The following is a 17,484-nucleotide window of genomic DNA, read 5'->3' as shown; positions in this document are numbered from 1 at the left end:
CGGGTTAGGCCCATAGGCGACGAAAAATACCCCTTAGCGGACGATTTTGAGACGTTGTCTATCAGAACTTTTCTTGTAGTCCATGTTGATATTAATATACCATGTGTTGAGTTCGCTGATGATTTGCCCTCACCACCTATATTAGAGGATCATACTACTGATTTGCAAGTACCATGTGATCAAACCACTGAGATTGATGTTGTTGTGAGCGCAATTAGTCCTGTTTTTAATTCTTCTTTGACTATGTGTGCGTCCACTAAAATTATTAATGCCGAAATGGATTCTTCTATTGATTTAAGTACACCCACTGAATTGCATGCTACAATACCAAATGTTTTGGGTGCTTCTTTTGCGGACATTCATGCATCTATCAATTCGAGTGCCCTAAATGAGTTACATGCTAAGAGAGATTTTGGGTTGGGTGTACCAGTTGATCACTTTAATCTGTCTTGGAATATGAGTGCACCCACTGAAATTATCATTGATATGACTGGCAATGTTTTGGTTGATTCTAGTTATGACAGACCTACAGATTTGTGTGTACCATGTGCTGTTTTTCGTTCCTCTATTGATATGAGTGTACCAACGGAGACTTTTGTTTCCAAGGATGACCATGTGTTAGGAACTTGTGTAAATGATATACCAACTATGTTGAGTGCACCTGCTGTACAAGTTAATTCTTCCATATCTATGAGTGTACAAACTGAAATTCTTGCTCCTGATAATGCACCTTGTGACTTGAAAGTTGACTCTAATATGGATCATATAAAACTGGTTATGAACAATGAAGTGTTGGCTAAGATTTCTCATGCTAATTCTTTATTTTCTGTTGGGATGGATCCACCTATATCTTTGTCACATGCTAGACATAAAATTGATGAACTTCCTTGTTTAAAGAGTGTCTACGCCCCTGATGTTACTTTTCATTTGGTTGGGGAGTATGTCAGCACCAATGTTTTATGGTACATAGGATTTGCATCATGTGTGATGATTCTTATAGTTCCAATAAAACTGAATTTGTGTATATGCTTTCTCATTTTGATATGACCTCCAATGTTGGTATTCATTCTATGTCAAATAACTTGCTGCAAAATTGTTTAATTCAACATGACATGGCTAGTAAATTTGAGACCTTACATTTTGGTTTACCAACTTTGGAATGGTTTAATGATGAGCATTATAATTTGAAGTACTATTAGTAGCTAGGTGATCTGGATAGATCGATCAAGCAGGAGCTTGGCTAGCTGGATCGTATCTCGCGGCGGAAGTACTGGGTACGTGCGTGCGCTCTTGTTCGATCTTCATCATCGCGGTCATTAGAAAGTACTTGGCGGCAGGAGCTGGTCTAACAGTTCCGCCTCCGTCTTCTCAATGTCATGACTGTCTGTTTTGGTCGTGAAATCCGTAGCACTTTATGTACGGTTGTACTGACTGCGACCCCAACCTTGTTTCGTAACTGCGGTGGTCATACTTGGCGGCGTGTTTGAGTGAGGCTCTACTGACGGTGATCAACCCCTTGGGGCCAGGAAAGCTTGATCGATCATCATATAAGTGTAGTTTGGGATGTCCGTGAACTGAGTGATCTGCCCCAAGGAGGGCGGTGTAGACCATCGGAATTCCACAACCCCAAGAAGTTCCCAAGTTCGCTCCGTCATGGTAGGTGACAGCGAGCCGAGCATGATCTGTTATACAGTATATGCTAGTCTTTGTGCTATACCAGGTATGACACCGTAGAAGTGATTCGAGATATAGGTCGGATGTGGGAGCTCGGTACTTGCATCTTCAACCACTTCTACGGTGTCATACCTGGTATAGCACGGTTGGAGATTTGTGTCCTAGTCGCCAAAGAAAATGATGGATTTTTTGTGCGTAGTGCAGGTCCAAACACCCTTCCAAAAGTTCTACTCCAAATCCCTTCCATCAGCGGGCTCTCCTTGGTTCCACCGATTGTGTTGTCACAACGTTTGCATGTGAACTTTGTATGCGCGCTAGCTTGCCACTGAAAAGCCCCTTCGAATCATAATGCAGTTAAATCTTTTTGTGTCCTCGTACATTCATAGCGAGAAACAAGCCAAAAATGTCATTTGCTACTAACATTATATACCACTATACTAGCCGGGAATGGTGTTTTGGCACATGAGAGCATATGCTCCCTTTATTTTGAAATGCAAGTTACATACATTTTGAAATTTCAAAAAATTAAAACGAAAAATTCGAACGTACATCTTCATGTGCTACACGCTCACAAAGTCGTTTCATAAAAATCCGACTTATCGTGTGACGTGTGTAAAAAAGACAAAATTCAATGCTGAAAATAAGGCTTTTCGGGAGATAAATTCTCTTTTTTACAGAGACCACAAAACATATTGGTTCCTCGCGAAACTTGACGAACGTACGTATATTGTGGAGATGTACATGTAGAATTTTTTTTCAAAAATTTTCGACATTTCAAAATATGATTTTTTGATAGAGGGAGCATATGCACCCGGGAGCCGAATTGAATTTCCGTATACTAGCCTCAGTAATAACAAACCAGAAACTGTGGCAACAGGGCACCTTCCATCGGCCTAGAAAAGGGACTCGCACAAACGTGGCGTACCAACATCTCGAGGACCATACAAACACATTACCGTGGCTCCACACTATTTCATAAAAGCTGCTCGCAATATTTCAAAAAAGAACTTTCAGTGGTCATTACTAGACTTGAAAAGAGGATGTTTTCACGAGAGGTGTCTTCACCTATCTATCTTCATAGGTGCAAACTCATCTCGCCCTGGTGCCTTTAGAGGTCTTCAGAGATTCCATAGCTTCCCTGCACATCACAGCCACAATTAGTGAGTGTTGGATGGTGATGTGGACACATATGCGTGGCTACAATATGGTCATAGCAAACTGTGTACCCCTTTTTTCATAATAAAGCATGGGGAAAATTATCATTCGACCGTGCACAAACAGTACATGCCACCAATCTAGCAAGCAGAATAACCGTCCTAAAGTTTTTAGGTAAGCAAGTGTATATGCAAGTCCTAAAGTAAGCACAGAAGAGGTCTAACATGTTTCCAATATATAACAAACCGTGAGATGTGTTGAAACAGGCATGCAACAATGCACAAGGGGGCATCCAAAAGGAAAACAACGCAGAAGGAGGTACCGTAATGCACGCTCAATCTCAGCATTCTCTGGGTCCAACTTAAGTCCATCCAAAAGTGTTTTGCATGCGCTCCCGTAGTCCTAATGAGCAACACCTTGTAAATTACTAAAAAGAATGTGCTTAGGTCAATAAAAAGGTAGCTGATTGCATCTTCGATCCCACCTCTAGTAACATCAGAGCGGCACCAAGCCGGTAGCAGGCCTTTGGCCAGTCAGGCCGCAGTTCTCTGCATTTAAGAGCATCCAGCAGAGCCTCCTCTCCATCACCCATGCGGAGACAGCAAAAGCTCCTGTTTGAGAACAGGGTTGCATCATTAGGGTCAAGATCCAATGCCTGCATCCAACAAGTTAAATCAAAATTTCTTGAGTGTCAAAAGCAGATATAAATTTGTGAGAATTTGGATAGGAATTCTGCAAATGATTGCGCATTGACTAGTGTTACTGCAAGATGTTAATGAATCATGTGAATACCTTAATTTTCTGAAAAGAATGCCAACCTAAGAGGCTTTTTCATATATTACTTAATAAATATAGTAAATTCAATTCAGCTCCCGGGTGCATATGCTCCCTCCACCCAAAAAACATATTTCTAATTGACAAAAAATTCCAACAAAAAATTTCTCATGTACATCTCGACAATCTATGTGCATTCGTACAGTTTCGCGAAAAAAAAACAATGTTTTTCGTGCCCAATGTAAAAAAGACAAAACATGTCTCACAAAAAGCCTTACTTTTAGCACCAAATTTTTTCATTTTACACAGCCCAAACGACAAATCGATTTTTCATGGAAAGACTTTGCGCGCACGTAGCATGTGAAGATGTACACGTGCATTCTATCTTATCGTGTACCTCCTAGGCGGCGTGTAACAAATTCTATCTTTTCAATGAAATGAAACGCAAAGGACTTTTCTCGAAAAAAGAGATGTACACATGAATTTGTTATTTCAAATATTTTGACATTTCAAAATATATCAAAGATGCATTTCAAACAAAGGGAGCATATGCGCCCAAAATGGAACCTGCATACTTTTATTTGCTACCCTTACTAAACCTCAGTAAGGAGTGTTAATTCCACTTCCTATTCGCAGTATGCTCTTAATGATCTGAAGCACCACTTGTTTCAAAGAGAGGTGGATGGGTTATTCACATTTAATTTGATGGTCAGAGGCAATTTGAAAGCTAAGCAGTGGTAATTAAGACCCCCGGGGGAAAATAGGACACCCGTAAGTTATTGCTAATGGCCTTGATGTACAGTTAGCGAGATCAGAGCACTGAGCCAACCAATCAAGCAGTGGGTTCACTGATTTGTCCATCCATCCAACCGGTAGTTCAAACAATTGGTGAGTCTACAGAAAGTTTTAATTTGTGCTAAATGTATCTAGTGTAAGGTTAAGGTCCAAAAACAACTTATTCTCCCTGATAAACAAAATACTGCCCAAATACATGTTTATTTGCACCTCCCACATGCAATTCAGAATGTGAGGAAAAGTCAGCAGGTCAGCAATTCCAATTCTGTCATCTGCAGAGGCACCACACTAATAAATATTGCAGTTTTGGCAACAAATAATCCTAACACAATAAGGAAAAAAGCATTCTAGTTTTCCCCAGTTGAAATGTTGTGGCTGGTAGAGGACAAATTCCTGCTAGAACACCAGGAGCCAAATCGGGCCAGCTGCAAGGGCATGATGGGGCTCACGCGCAAGGGGCATAAACCAGCTATTGGTCTCTTAGCATGAGTTAAGAAAGTTGAGGACCATTTGAAAAGGTTAAGAGAAGAAAGAATAAAAGATTGGGTACCATTTGGAATAAGGCAGAGATAAGGTAGGATTTCTAGTTTTAGGTGTCAAGTCTTGATGCACCAATACAAAGAAAAGATTATTGAAATCTTCTGGCAAGCAACCTAATACCAACATAGAACTCATCGCCTATTTTCCCCTTACAATAGCCTAATCCCTTCCCAGTCATTCTAGGCTTCTAGCCATATTTTTCAAGGTAGTTATGCCTTGACATTGCCACTGGCCAAGTTTCCTTTTCAATTCCTAGGCCTTGCCATTTGGTGACTCAATCATAGATAGAAGCCTGTTTGAAAATCTGTTCATATGCATTCTTTATCTCCAAATAATTAGAAGCATGAAAAGACGAACACAGGATGTACCAAACCTTAGTGTAGAACGCTGATGCAGAATAGAAATCTTTTCTCTTGACTGCTTTAGTCCCAAATGACTTCAACAGTGCTATTTTCCATGTATTCTCATGTTTCTCCTGAACAATAAAAACAATATCAAATAAGATGGAGACATGAGGAAGAATGGAAAGACGCTATAATAGTAAAGAAATTAAATAGGACTGTTCGGTAAATATTTGGGAAAACATGGTTTTGTTAGGCAAAAAAATTGACAGTCAACATTGCAGATTGTATAAGCATAATATTTAAGACTCCCAAATACTCATGCAGTCATGCTAATCATACAGCACCCTAAATCCCTGCTGTAATAACTATTCTTCAGTAATAAGGTCCCATACCAGTCAAGACTTTAACAACAAGCAATACACTGTAATAAATATTAATCGTAATAGGACCAATGGAAACTTCAACAACCAGCAATATATGTTCCCCATAAATTTCACCTCACATATATTTTTCTAATGTAAGTGTGCAACCTAGTTCTTCTCCTATTTTCTATAGGATCTTAAGATTTAGGATGATGTCACACGTACTCTTCTAGTGTAAGTGCGCAACCCGGTTCATCTCCTGTTTCTGTAGTACTGAAATTTAAGATGATGCCAAAAAAACTTCCGCCTGTACACAATTATAGTAGATGGAAGTTTCTAACAAGATCAAAAACAAATTTGTCATTATTTCCCTTTGTCTGCCCAGTATGGAACACCGAACACTGGAATCTCATATAACTTGACTTTCACATAAATCAGTGTGATGCCTCTACAAATTAAGACCAAAATTTACCATTTTAAATAGGACCTAAATATTTCCAAATAAATCGTCAGCATGTGAAAAGAAAAAAAAAAGCAAAGAAAAATATAACTAAATTTGAATTGTTTCAATTGGACATGTTTCATCCCACACACACATTACTTAAAAGCAAACGTAAGATACAAAATTTGATACTAAAAAAATTCTCAATTTCTTTACTAACATATTTGTAATTATTTTCACTAAATTTGGAAAATACATTCAAATATGGCATTTGATCAGCATATTTGCCAGAGCTGTGGCAAAACTTGACCGTAAAAATAGTCACTGACCTGTGAGTCCTAAGAGATGTGGCAAACTGCAGCCACAAACCAAATAGGCCCTAAAGATGATAAAATTGACTGAGTAACTATCCTAGACGCACCTTAGGTTTTCACAAAGTCCACCAAACACACAACTGAACCTCTTCTCTGAGAGTAGCAGCGTACCACCACTAGACAGTGACTTAAAAATCCAGGAAAAAAAAACCATGTATTTAAGTTGTCCAGCATGACAAAATTGTGTGCAATCATGGTAAGCAGAACTAAGGCTACAGAACTCTACCCTCAAGTCAATCACTTATATTATCATTCCTTTACAATTAATCGTCACCCTCACCTGTATATTTACTGTAGATATACAACATTTCAAATAAAATCAGAACAATTAAGGCAACTAACTTAAGAAATTACCACATTACTGAATCAATACATGACAACAGAACATCAAACTGAAATTCTACAGATATATACTGGTAATACTAATATTTGACGGCTCCATTTCTATCTGCTTCCCAAAGTAGCAAAATTGTTTTACTGGGCATCACACCGAAACAATACAGAAATATCTATGCAGCATATCGAGAAAAAGTTACAGCATGTTACTGTGTTACTTAAACAAGAATTACAAAAAAAAAAAGTCTACCCAAACAAGAATTAATATTCAACAAAGATTAATAGGCTAAAAATCTCATACCACATGTATCGTATATTTATATATCCTACAAACAGAAGAGAACATGTAGCATGTAATCATGGAGCTACATAAGACAACAATATAACTCATGACCAAGGTGCCTATGTTAAGCTAGGTGTGTCAGAAATTCAAGAATGAAAGATGGTCAGTGCATGGATTCTTAGTAGAGCAACGACAAACTACGGGTAGGAAATAAGCGGCAAGAAAAGTCTTGAAAAGTTCCATTTAACAAACACTTGTGTCTAGTAGTGGCAAAGGGGTAAATCTTACATCATCAAGGGTATCACAGTTGGCACAAGCCTCCAGTAAGAAATTTAAGCACTCAGTTGAGCCATCATTTCCCAGTGTAGAATCAAGTGAAAGAGTTGAGACACAATCTGAGTTGATGATAGCACCAGCCTATCATATAAAAGGAATGTCACATTTTCTTTATGGTGAATAACTAAAGAAGTTAAGCGTTTCCAAACTCAATTGTTGAAAACTTATTGAAATGATGTAAGCTACCCAGTGCAAGGCTAGACATGAAAAGGCTAAGATAAATGTAGAATACCTCAACCAGGAGCTTCACACATTCCACTGATGAGACATTTACAGCCTCAAAGAGGGGCGTCGTAGGATACAGTCCGGACATCATGTACGTCTTGTTGCACTATGAGAGATGTGAAGAATTATAAGAATTGGATAGAGAAAAACATTAAACATTAGTCTTGTGTATGCATGCATCCGGTACTTTGAAAACTATACATACATGAAAGCATGTATAGTAGACTTCCACATAAAAGAATAGTGATGATTCCAATCGAACATTAAACATTAGTCTTGTGTAAGAATCGAGACTATAAGTTATGACCCAGACTATATCTTGAGAACAATGTCATAGATTTCAACAAAACTAATGAAGTACTTCTGGTTTTTGTAGTCGCTACCAAGGAAAATCTTGAAGAGTAACATATAACTAGAAAATTACAACTAAAAGCAGGAGGGAAGAAAGAAGTAAGCAAACATTTGAAGATTGAATTGTGCTGCAAAGAGCCATCATAGCATCTTAACTTACATAGCAGCGAAAAAACACCCTCAAGGAACGAAAGTACCAAACGTAACTAGAATGGAACATAAGACAAATACAGTTGAGAAAAAAATGGACAAACAAGTAAACAATTAAAATTTTATTTTTGTTTACAGTTGAACATGAAACTTAAGGCAGAAGTAGCACGAAATTAAGCTTACATCTGCATTATGGTCCAACAAAGTCTTCATAGCTGCGACTTGTTGCTCCCTAGTAGCAAGATGCAGTGGTGTCCCAGTTTCATCAGCTATCGGGTCAACATAAGCTCCCTTTGCAAGCAACAGTTTTATCATTTCACAATCTCCTGCACAAAAGAAGCAATATGAAGGTACTGATTACCTAAAATTGTAAGTTTTTTTCCCTGACAATGTTTTTTCGTTATTTGTATGTGGCTCCTGGCAGACCTCAGTTTTCCCTGCATATAGGCTACAAAGATCATGCTAGATGCTACAGAGGGCCAACGTACCGTGGAAACAAGAGCAACACCTACTAACCTGGACAAAAAAGTGAAGTTCACCAATAACTGTTGAAATCAAGCAAAGGGGCACATTTTGCAATTTTTTAACACATAGACATAGTTACCTAAATGCACATAATAACAGAAAAACAATTATCTGTGTTGATAAACCATTATATTTGCATAACGTACTTTTAGAGAATGCAGTACCTTCTATGCATATTAACACGATTGAGGATGTTGTAAACAATAGGTCAACACAACTAAAACCATCCAATTTGAAGATAATCTACTTCCATACTAACCCATGGGAAGGAAAATATAAATTCCCCTGGAACGGCATCAAATAAAACCCTAGTAATATGAACATACTATGGCCACACAATATATTACAAACAAAAAAAAACTGTGGTACAGACGCGCAAAACAGAGATACATATGAATAGAGAAGGGACCTAGTCCAGCAGCAGAATGTAGAGGGGTTAACTTGTCATTGTCAGCTTTGTCTGGATCAGCACCATGATCAAGAAGATACTTGACAACAGGAGCATTTTCACTGATGACCGCATAAACGAGAGGTGTTCTACCTGGCAAGCATACATACCAAGATTCTTATTGATGTAAATCAATTCAGGATCAGCAAAGAAATGTACAGCTGAAAACTTTTCACCGAGAATGACAGAAAGCAAGATTACAAAGTATGGAACCACAGATACATGAAATTCAGGTAACGCACAAGGTAGAATGTGGAGGTGCCTTAGGCAAACAGGACTAACAACTTCAGTTTTAACAGTCCCATAATTAATCAGAATCGGCTGTAGAATTTTAATTTCAGTCCCCATCAGATGAAATTGAACTATTAATAGAATCCATAAATCCCCCTCGAAAAAAAAAGAATCCATAAATCATCTGTAAACACAGCTAATAGAACAGTAAATTCACATCCATCAATGACATGTTTGAATCTCAACATAGGCACTATTTCATTGTAGGCACTACTAGGGATCTCCCTAAAGAAACAGAGCACGTCGCCAGATACACAAATGTGGGCACCACTAGGGATCAAGTAAAGGGGCAAACGTTTGAAATTAAGGAACGGACCCTCATCGTCGGCGGAGTTCACATCCACGCGCAGCACCTCGACCAGGTACCTGCAGACCTCCATTTGGCCGTTGCACGCGGCGATGGGCAGCGCCCACATGCCGCCTTCCGACCTCGCCGCCTCCACCGCCTCCCTGGGGTGGCCCCTGCCATTACCCAGCACCAGCCCTGCAAGCGCAGTCTTGAGGAGGCGGAGGTCGCCGTCGTACGCCGCGTCCAGGAGCGTGGCCCGCATCGAGGAGGCGAAGGCTGCGACTGCAGAGAGAGAAAGTGGACGAGCGCGCGGAGTTAGGGTTTGGTGTACGGCCGTCGAGGCGCGAGATTGATCCGGGGAGGCGCTTACGAGCGGAGGCGGAGACGGGGAAGCGAGGTGGCCGCGCCGCCGCCATGGCGGATCGGTTGGGGAGGGTGAGGGTTTTGGGAACGTAGGGGAGAAGAGGAGGGGGAAGGGTCGGCGCTTGAATTTCGAAATCAGGATGAAGGAGCTGCGGCGTGGCGAAAATTCGGAAATTCGGTGCTCCAAACCTCAGGTGAGAGCATCTCCAATGAGGTCCCAAACCGTCTCCCAAACCGCGCCGGATCGAGCATTGGGGACGTGTTTTGTTCGCGTCGCGTTTGGGGTCGTCGCTCCCCAGTCGCGTCCCCAAACAAAATCCCCAAATAAATATTAGTGCACGAAAATAAAAGTTTCCATTCAAATTTGATTATATATTACAAAGTTTGAATGAAAACGGCTACATTTCATCTAAACCCTAGCCTACTGACCACCCGGCGGTGCGTTCGATGGCCCTGCCTTGTCGTCGCCTCCCCTCCGCCGCAGCTGCTGCTGCGCGCCGCCTCTCCATGCGTAGGGCGGTGGCCAGACGCGCTGCTCCAGCAGCGCGTCGTCGCCTGCCCTCCCCTGATGCGTCGCCTGGAGGAAGAGCTCGACGGCGCGACGAATCTGCGCCTCTTCGCGGGCACGGGCGGAGTCTTGGAGCTTCTTCTCCGACTCGAAGGACTCGACGAGCGCACGTTGCTGATCGGCCGTCTCGTTCGGGTGCGGCCCATCGTCGTAGGACCACTCGAACTCGTCGTCGTCGTCCTCCACTTCGGTCTCCTCCTCCTCCGCCTCGGCCTCCTCCTCCTCCTCCATTGGCGCCTCCTCCTCATCCGTTGGCGCCTCCACATCGCTGCCGCCAACGTGTCGGCCTCCGCCGCCAACTCCTCTGCCTGCCTCCCCCAAGCCGCCTCCGTTGCCGCCAGCGCCGCCTCCCGCTGCTGACGCTCCTCCGCCGCCAGCTGCTGCGAGCGCTCCATCAACTCCCGCCGCCGACGCTCGATCGCCTCCCGCCATTCACGGTACTGCGCCTCCTGCTCCTCGCGCTGGCGTCTCTGCTCATCATCCCACCGCCGGTTCATCTCCTCCGTCCGGCGCCGCCGTGCCTCTTCTGCCGTGGAGGCGTCGAACGTCGCAATGGTGTCCGCCAGTGCCTCCTCCTGCCACGCAGCTGCTGCCGCGCTCTCGGCAGCTGTCGGGCCAGGGGCGTAGAACACCGCTACATCCGCCGCATGCGCCGCCTCACACTGCTGGCGAGCCTGCTGCTCGAGTGCCTCCCGCCGCTCCTGACGATGTTCACGCCAGTTCTCCGTCCCTCGCCGCCGCCGCTCTTCCCGGGCGGCGACGTCGATGCCGGACTGCGAATTCGTTGGTGGAGGTGGTGCTGGAGGAGACGGCGGTGGAGTGTTGTTCATACATAGATGTGCAACGAATTCCATAAATATCCACAACTACACCGTACATATTGAAACTAATGACACAACAACTAGCATGTGATTTTTGTGTGAACCAATGACTCCAAATCACGCATCACGTTTAGCCATTCACCTTCCATAAATAGCTAGCTATATGTAGTATAATCATGTTTAGTTGCTAGGGCCAAACAGAAAAAATTGTGGACAACGAGGAAGGTGAATGATAGGAGACTCGCGTGCTATGATCTATTCAGGAATGAGATGCATTGGAAATTTCAGTAAAAGATGTGCGCAAATTCGCGGTACATCGTATGACCCTAAAAGTAGTAGTGAGCATGCGAGATCTATGTCGCTAAATCGAAGTTGTTTCTTGTAGAGAGTGTTAGCACGAAGATTACACTACCATTGTGAGGCAACACGTTGCCCTCCCAGGGACGGAGCATAGGTGGACACTAGTAAAGCCTCTCCATCCTACCAAGAGATAAACTTAACATCCATGGCTGAACGAGCAAGTACTCTGACCTAAGTATGCGCGTCCACGTCATTGGAATGAAGTAGAGAACACCGCTTTAAGGTATTGTGAGAACAAGTTGCAACAAATCTACCACCACATTGGAGTGATTCTAGAAGGTACCAATGGGCGGCTAATTAGACTAGTCAATTGACCAAGACTATAGTTAGTGCGATACCCACATGGTGCTTGATGAAGCCAAACAAACCTAGATCGAGAAGCCAACTGTTTCTTGGGCTGTGTACAAGAATAACCGCCTCGACATCATCTAAAACTACAACCATAGAACAAGCATGTTAAAATGTGAAAGAAAAAACATGGAACACGATTTTTTGGACCAAAACCGTGTATCCTAAAAAGGACTGCCCAACCAAGGTAAGTCTAGCAGATAGCATGAGTGACTAGGAGACAACGTATTTTCTATTACTACATTGTGCATTGCATCAATATTTTGAGTAACGAAGATGTCTTCCTGTAAAGAGTTAGGTGGCATTTCACTTGTGGCATTTTGATCGGTTATAAATATGCTCATATATCCCGAGCCTTTTCAAGACCAAAAGAATAAAATATACTGGAAAAGATTAAATCCTATCTTACATGCCCACATTTCATATTCTTGCACATTACAATGTCCTACCTCCTGAATTCTCTCTTCTTCCGCTTCACGGGCGCAGCGTGCCGCCGCGCCTATGCTTTCTAGTATTAGAATCATGTCTAGTTGCTAGTGCCAAATGGGAAATTATGGACGAGGAGCAAGGCGAATGGTAGGAGAGTCACATAGTACAATCTATCAAGGAATGGGATGCACGCAAGTGATCTTTTAATCTCACATTCAACGGAAAGGGAAGTCATGAGGAATTAAAACTCACAATAATTCCAAATGACATCCAAAATGCGCTTATGATGGCCATCACTGATAATCAGTCAATATTTTTAAAAATCTTGTACTCATATCAGTTTTTGCTGTTTTTTCGAGTTATGCAAAAGGTATGGTGTGGTGTGATACGCGTAAAGCACACGCCCGTTGGGAACCCCAAGTGAAGGTGTGATGCGTATAGCAGCAAGTTTCCCTCAGTAAGAAACCAAGGTTTATCAAACCAGTAGGAGTCAAGGAACACGTGAAGGTCGTTGGTGACGGAGTGTAGTGCGGCGCAACACCAGGGATTCCGGCGCCAACGTGGAACCTGCACAACACAATCAAAGTACTTTGCTCCAACGTAACAGTGAGGTTGTCAATCTCACCGGCTTGCTGTAAACAAAGGATTAGATGTATAGTGTGGAAGATGATGTTTGTTTGCGAAGAGTAGTAAAGAACAGAGTTTGCAGTAGATTGTATTTCAGATGTAAAGAATGGACCGGGGTCCACAGTTCACTAGTGGTGTCTCTCCCATAAGATAAATAGCATGTTGGGTGAACGAATTACAGTTGGGCAATTGACAAATAGAGAAGGCATAACAATGCACATACATATATCATGATGAGTACTATGAGATTTAATCAGGGCATTACGACAAAGTACATAGACCGCTATCCAAGCATGCATCTATGCCTAAAAAGTCCACCTTCGAGGTTATCATCCGAACCCCTTCCAGCATTAAGTTGCAAACAACAGACAATTGCATTAAGTATGGTGCGTAATGTAATCAACACAAATATCCTTAGACAAAGCATTGATGTTTTATCCCTAGTGGCAACAGCACATCCACAACCTTAGAACTTTCTGTCACTATCCCATATTCAATGGAGGCATGAACCCACTATCGAGCATAAATACTCCCTCTTGGAGTCACAAGTATCAACTTGGCCAGAGCCTCGACTAGCAACGGAGAGCATGCAAGAACATAAACAACATATATGATAGATTGATAATCAACTTGACATAGTATTCAATATTCATCGGATCCCAACAAACACAACATGTAGCATTACAAATAGATGATCTTGATCATGATAGGCAGCTCACAAGATCTAACATGATAGCACAATGAGGAGAAGACAAACATCTAGCTACCGCTATGGACCCATAGTCCAGGGGTGAACTACTCACACATCGATCCGGAGGCGATCATGGCGATGAAGAGCCCTCCGGGAGATGATTCCCCTCTCCGGCAGGGTGCCGGAGGCGATCTCCTGAATCCCCCGAGATGGGATTGGTGGCGGCGGCGTCTCAGTAAGGTTTTCAGTATCGTGGCTCTCGGTACTGGGGGTTTTGCGACGAAGGCTTTAAGTAGGCGGAAGGGTAGGTTTAGGGGCGACGCGAGGGGCCCACACGCTAGGGCGGCGTGGGCCCAGCCCTGGCCGCGCCGCCTTAGTGTGTCGCCACCTCGTGGCCCCACTTCGTATCTCCCTCGGTCTTCTGGAAGCTTCGTGGAAAAATAAAACCCTGGGCGTTGATTTCGTCCAATTCCGAGAATATTTCCTTTGTAGGATTTCTGAAACCAAAAACAGCAGAAAACAACAACTGGCTCTTCGGCATCTCGTCAATAGGTTAGTGCCGGAAAATGCATAATAATGACATATAATGTGTATAAAACATGTAAGTATCATCATAAAAGTAGCATGGAACATAAGAAATTATAGATACGTTTGAGACGTATCAAGCATCCCCAAGCTTAGTTCCTACTCGCCCTCGAGTAGGTAAACGATAACAAGGATAATTTCTGAAGTGACATGCTATCATAATCTTGATCAATACTATTGTAAAGCATATGAGATGAATGCATCGATTCGAAGCAATGGTGAAGACAATGAGTAAACAAATAAATCATATAGCAAAGACTTTTCATGAATAGTACTTTCAAGACAAGCATCAATAAGACTTGCATAAGAGTTACTCATAAAGCAATAAATTCTTAGTAGAAAGCTTTGAAACAACACAGAGGAAGATATAAGTTTCAGCGGTTGCTTTCAACTTCAACATATTTATCTCATGGATAATTATCAACACAAAGTAATATAACAAGTGCAATAGGTAAACATGTAGGAATCAATGCATACAGTTGATACAAGTGTTTGCTTCTAAGATAGAAAGAATAGGTAAACTGACTCAACAGAAAGTAAAAGAATGGCCCTTCGCAGAGGGAAGCATGGATTACTATTTTTGTGCTAGAGCTTTTCATTTTGAAAACATAGAAACAATTTTGTCAACGGTAGTAATAAATCATATGTGTTATGTATAAGACATCCTATAAGTTGCAAGCCTCATGCATAGTATACCAATAGTGCTCGCACCTTGTCCTAATTAGCTTGGATTAACATGGATTATCATTGCATAGCATATGTTTCAACCAAGTGTCACAAAGGGGTACCTCTATGCCGCCTCGTACAAAGGTCTAAGGAGAAAGTTCGCATTGGATTTCTCGCTTTTGATTATTCTCAACTTAGACATCCATACCGGGACAACATAGACAACAGATAATGGACTCCTCTTTAATGCATAAGCATTCAACAACGAGATAAAATTCTCATAAGAGATTGAGGATTAATTGTCCAAACTGAAACTTCCACCATGGATCATGGCTTTAGTTAGCGGCCCAATGTTCTTCTCTAACAATATGCATACTCAAACCATTTGATCATGAAAATCGCCCTTACTTCAGTACAAGACGAACATGCATAGCAACTCACATGATATTCAACAAAGGTGAAAGTTGATGGCGTTCCCAGAAACATGGTTACCGCTCAACAAGCAACTTATTAAGAAATAAGATACATAAGTACATATTCTTCACCACAATAGTTTTTAAGGCTATTTTTCCATGAGCTATATATTGCAAAGACAAAGAATAGAATTTTAAAGGTAGCACTCAAGTAATGTACTTTGGAATGGCAGAGAAATACCATGTAGTAGGTAGGTATGGTGGACACAAATGGAATAGTTTTTGGCTCAAGGATTTGGATGCACGAGAAGAATTCCTCTCAATACAAGGCTAGGCTAGCAAGGTTGTTTGAAGCAAACTCAAGTATAAAATGGTACAGCAAGACTCACATATGAACATATTGTAAGCATTATAAGACTTTACATCGTCTCCTTGTTGTTCAAACACCTTAATCAGAAAATATCTAGACTCTAGAGAAACTAATCATGTAAACCAAATTTTAACAAGCTATATGTGGTTCTTCATTAATAGGTGCAAAGTACATGATTCAAGAGCTTAAACATGATCTATATGAGCACAACAATTTCCAAGTATCAAATTATTCAAGACATTATACCATTTACCACATGCAGCATTTTCTGTTTCCAACCATATAACAATGAACGAAGTAGTTCAACCTTCGCAATGAACATTAAGAATAAAGCTAAGAACATATGTGTTCATACGAAACAGCGGAGCGTGTCTCTCTCCCAAACAAATAATGCTCGGATCCGATTTTATTCAAACAAAAACAAAAACAAAAACAAACAGACGCTCTAAGTAAAGCACATAAGATGTGACGGAATAAAAATATAGTTTCACTAGAGGTGACTGATGTCTACGGGAGCTTCTATTCTTGTAGACAGTGTTGGGCCTCCAAGAGCAGAGGTTTGTAGAACAGCAGCAAGTTTCCCTTAAGTGGATTACCCAAGGTTTATCGATCTCAGGGAGGAAGAGGTCAAAGATATCCCTCTCATGCAACCCTGCAACCACAAAGCAAGAAGTCTCTTGTGTCCCCAACACACCTAATAGGTGCACTAGTTCGGCGAAGAGATAGTGAAATACAGGTGGTATGCATAAGTAGTAGCAACGGCACCAGAACAGTGCTTTGCCCAGGACAGTAAATAAGCAGTAGTAACGCAGTAGTAGTAACGCAGTAAAACAGTAAACAAGCAGCGATAGCAGTATTTAGGAACAAGGCCTAGGGATTAGACTTTCACTAGTGGACACTCTCAACATTGATCACATAATAGAACAGATAAATGCATACTCTACACTCTTGTTGGATGATGAACACATTGCGTAGGATTACACGAACCCTCAATGCCGGAGTTAACAAGCTCCACAATAATGCTCATATTTTAGTAACCTTTAGTGTAAGATAGATCAAAAGACTAAACCAAGTACTAACATAGCATGCACACTCGTCACCTTCATGCATATGTAGGAGGAATAGATCACATCAATATTATCATAGCAATAGTTAACTTCGCAATCTACAAGAGATCATGATCATAGCATAAACCAAGTACTAACACGGTGCACACACTGTCACCTTTGCACACGTGCAGGAGGAATAAAACTACTTTAATAACATTGCTAGAGTAGCACATAGATAAATTGTGATACAAACACATTGCAATCATAAAGAGATATAAATAAGCACCCGATACGTCTCCAACGTATCTATAATTTCCGATGTTCCATGCTTGTTTTATGACAATACCAACATGTTTTGTTCACACTTTATATCATTTTTATGCGTTTTCCGGAACTAACCTATTGACGAGATGCCGAAAGGCCGCTTGCTGTTTTCTGCTGTTTTTGGTTTCGGAAATCCTAGTAAGGAAATATTTTCGGAATCGGACGAAATCAATTCC

At 41.6% G+C, this 17,484-nt stretch overlaps 1 protein-coding gene across 1 annotated transcript; it reads right to left on the bottom strand.

Moving 5' to 3' along the window:
* Positions 1-2,616: 2,616 nt before the first annotated feature.
* LOC124651093 (ankyrin repeat and SOCS box protein 5-like) lies at positions 2,617-10,110 on the bottom strand. The gene is made up of 10 exons (XM_047190234.1): positions 10,081-10,110; positions 9,722-9,902; positions 9,076-9,207; positions 8,325-8,467; positions 7,648-7,746; positions 7,368-7,496; positions 5,312-5,413; positions 3,314-3,484; positions 3,152-3,231; positions 2,617-2,812 (listed from the first exon to the last, which is right to left on the bottom strand). The coding sequence occupies exons 1-10, from the start codon at positions 10,108-10,110 to the stop codon at positions 2,764-2,766; spliced, it is 1,116 nt and encodes a 371-aa protein (XP_047046190.1). The 3' UTR covers positions 2,617-2,763.
* Positions 10,111-17,484: the final 7,374 nt, after the last annotated feature.

This window comes from Lolium rigidum, chromosome 5, assembly GCF_022539505.1.
Source record: "Lolium rigidum isolate FL_2022 chromosome 5, APGP_CSIRO_Lrig_0.1, whole genome shotgun sequence".
Classification (NCBI taxonomy): domain Eukaryota; kingdom Viridiplantae; phylum Streptophyta; class Magnoliopsida; order Poales; family Poaceae; genus Lolium; species Lolium rigidum.
Note: the sequence above shows the minus strand (reverse complement) of the source record. Positions and strands in the feature narration are given on the sequence as shown.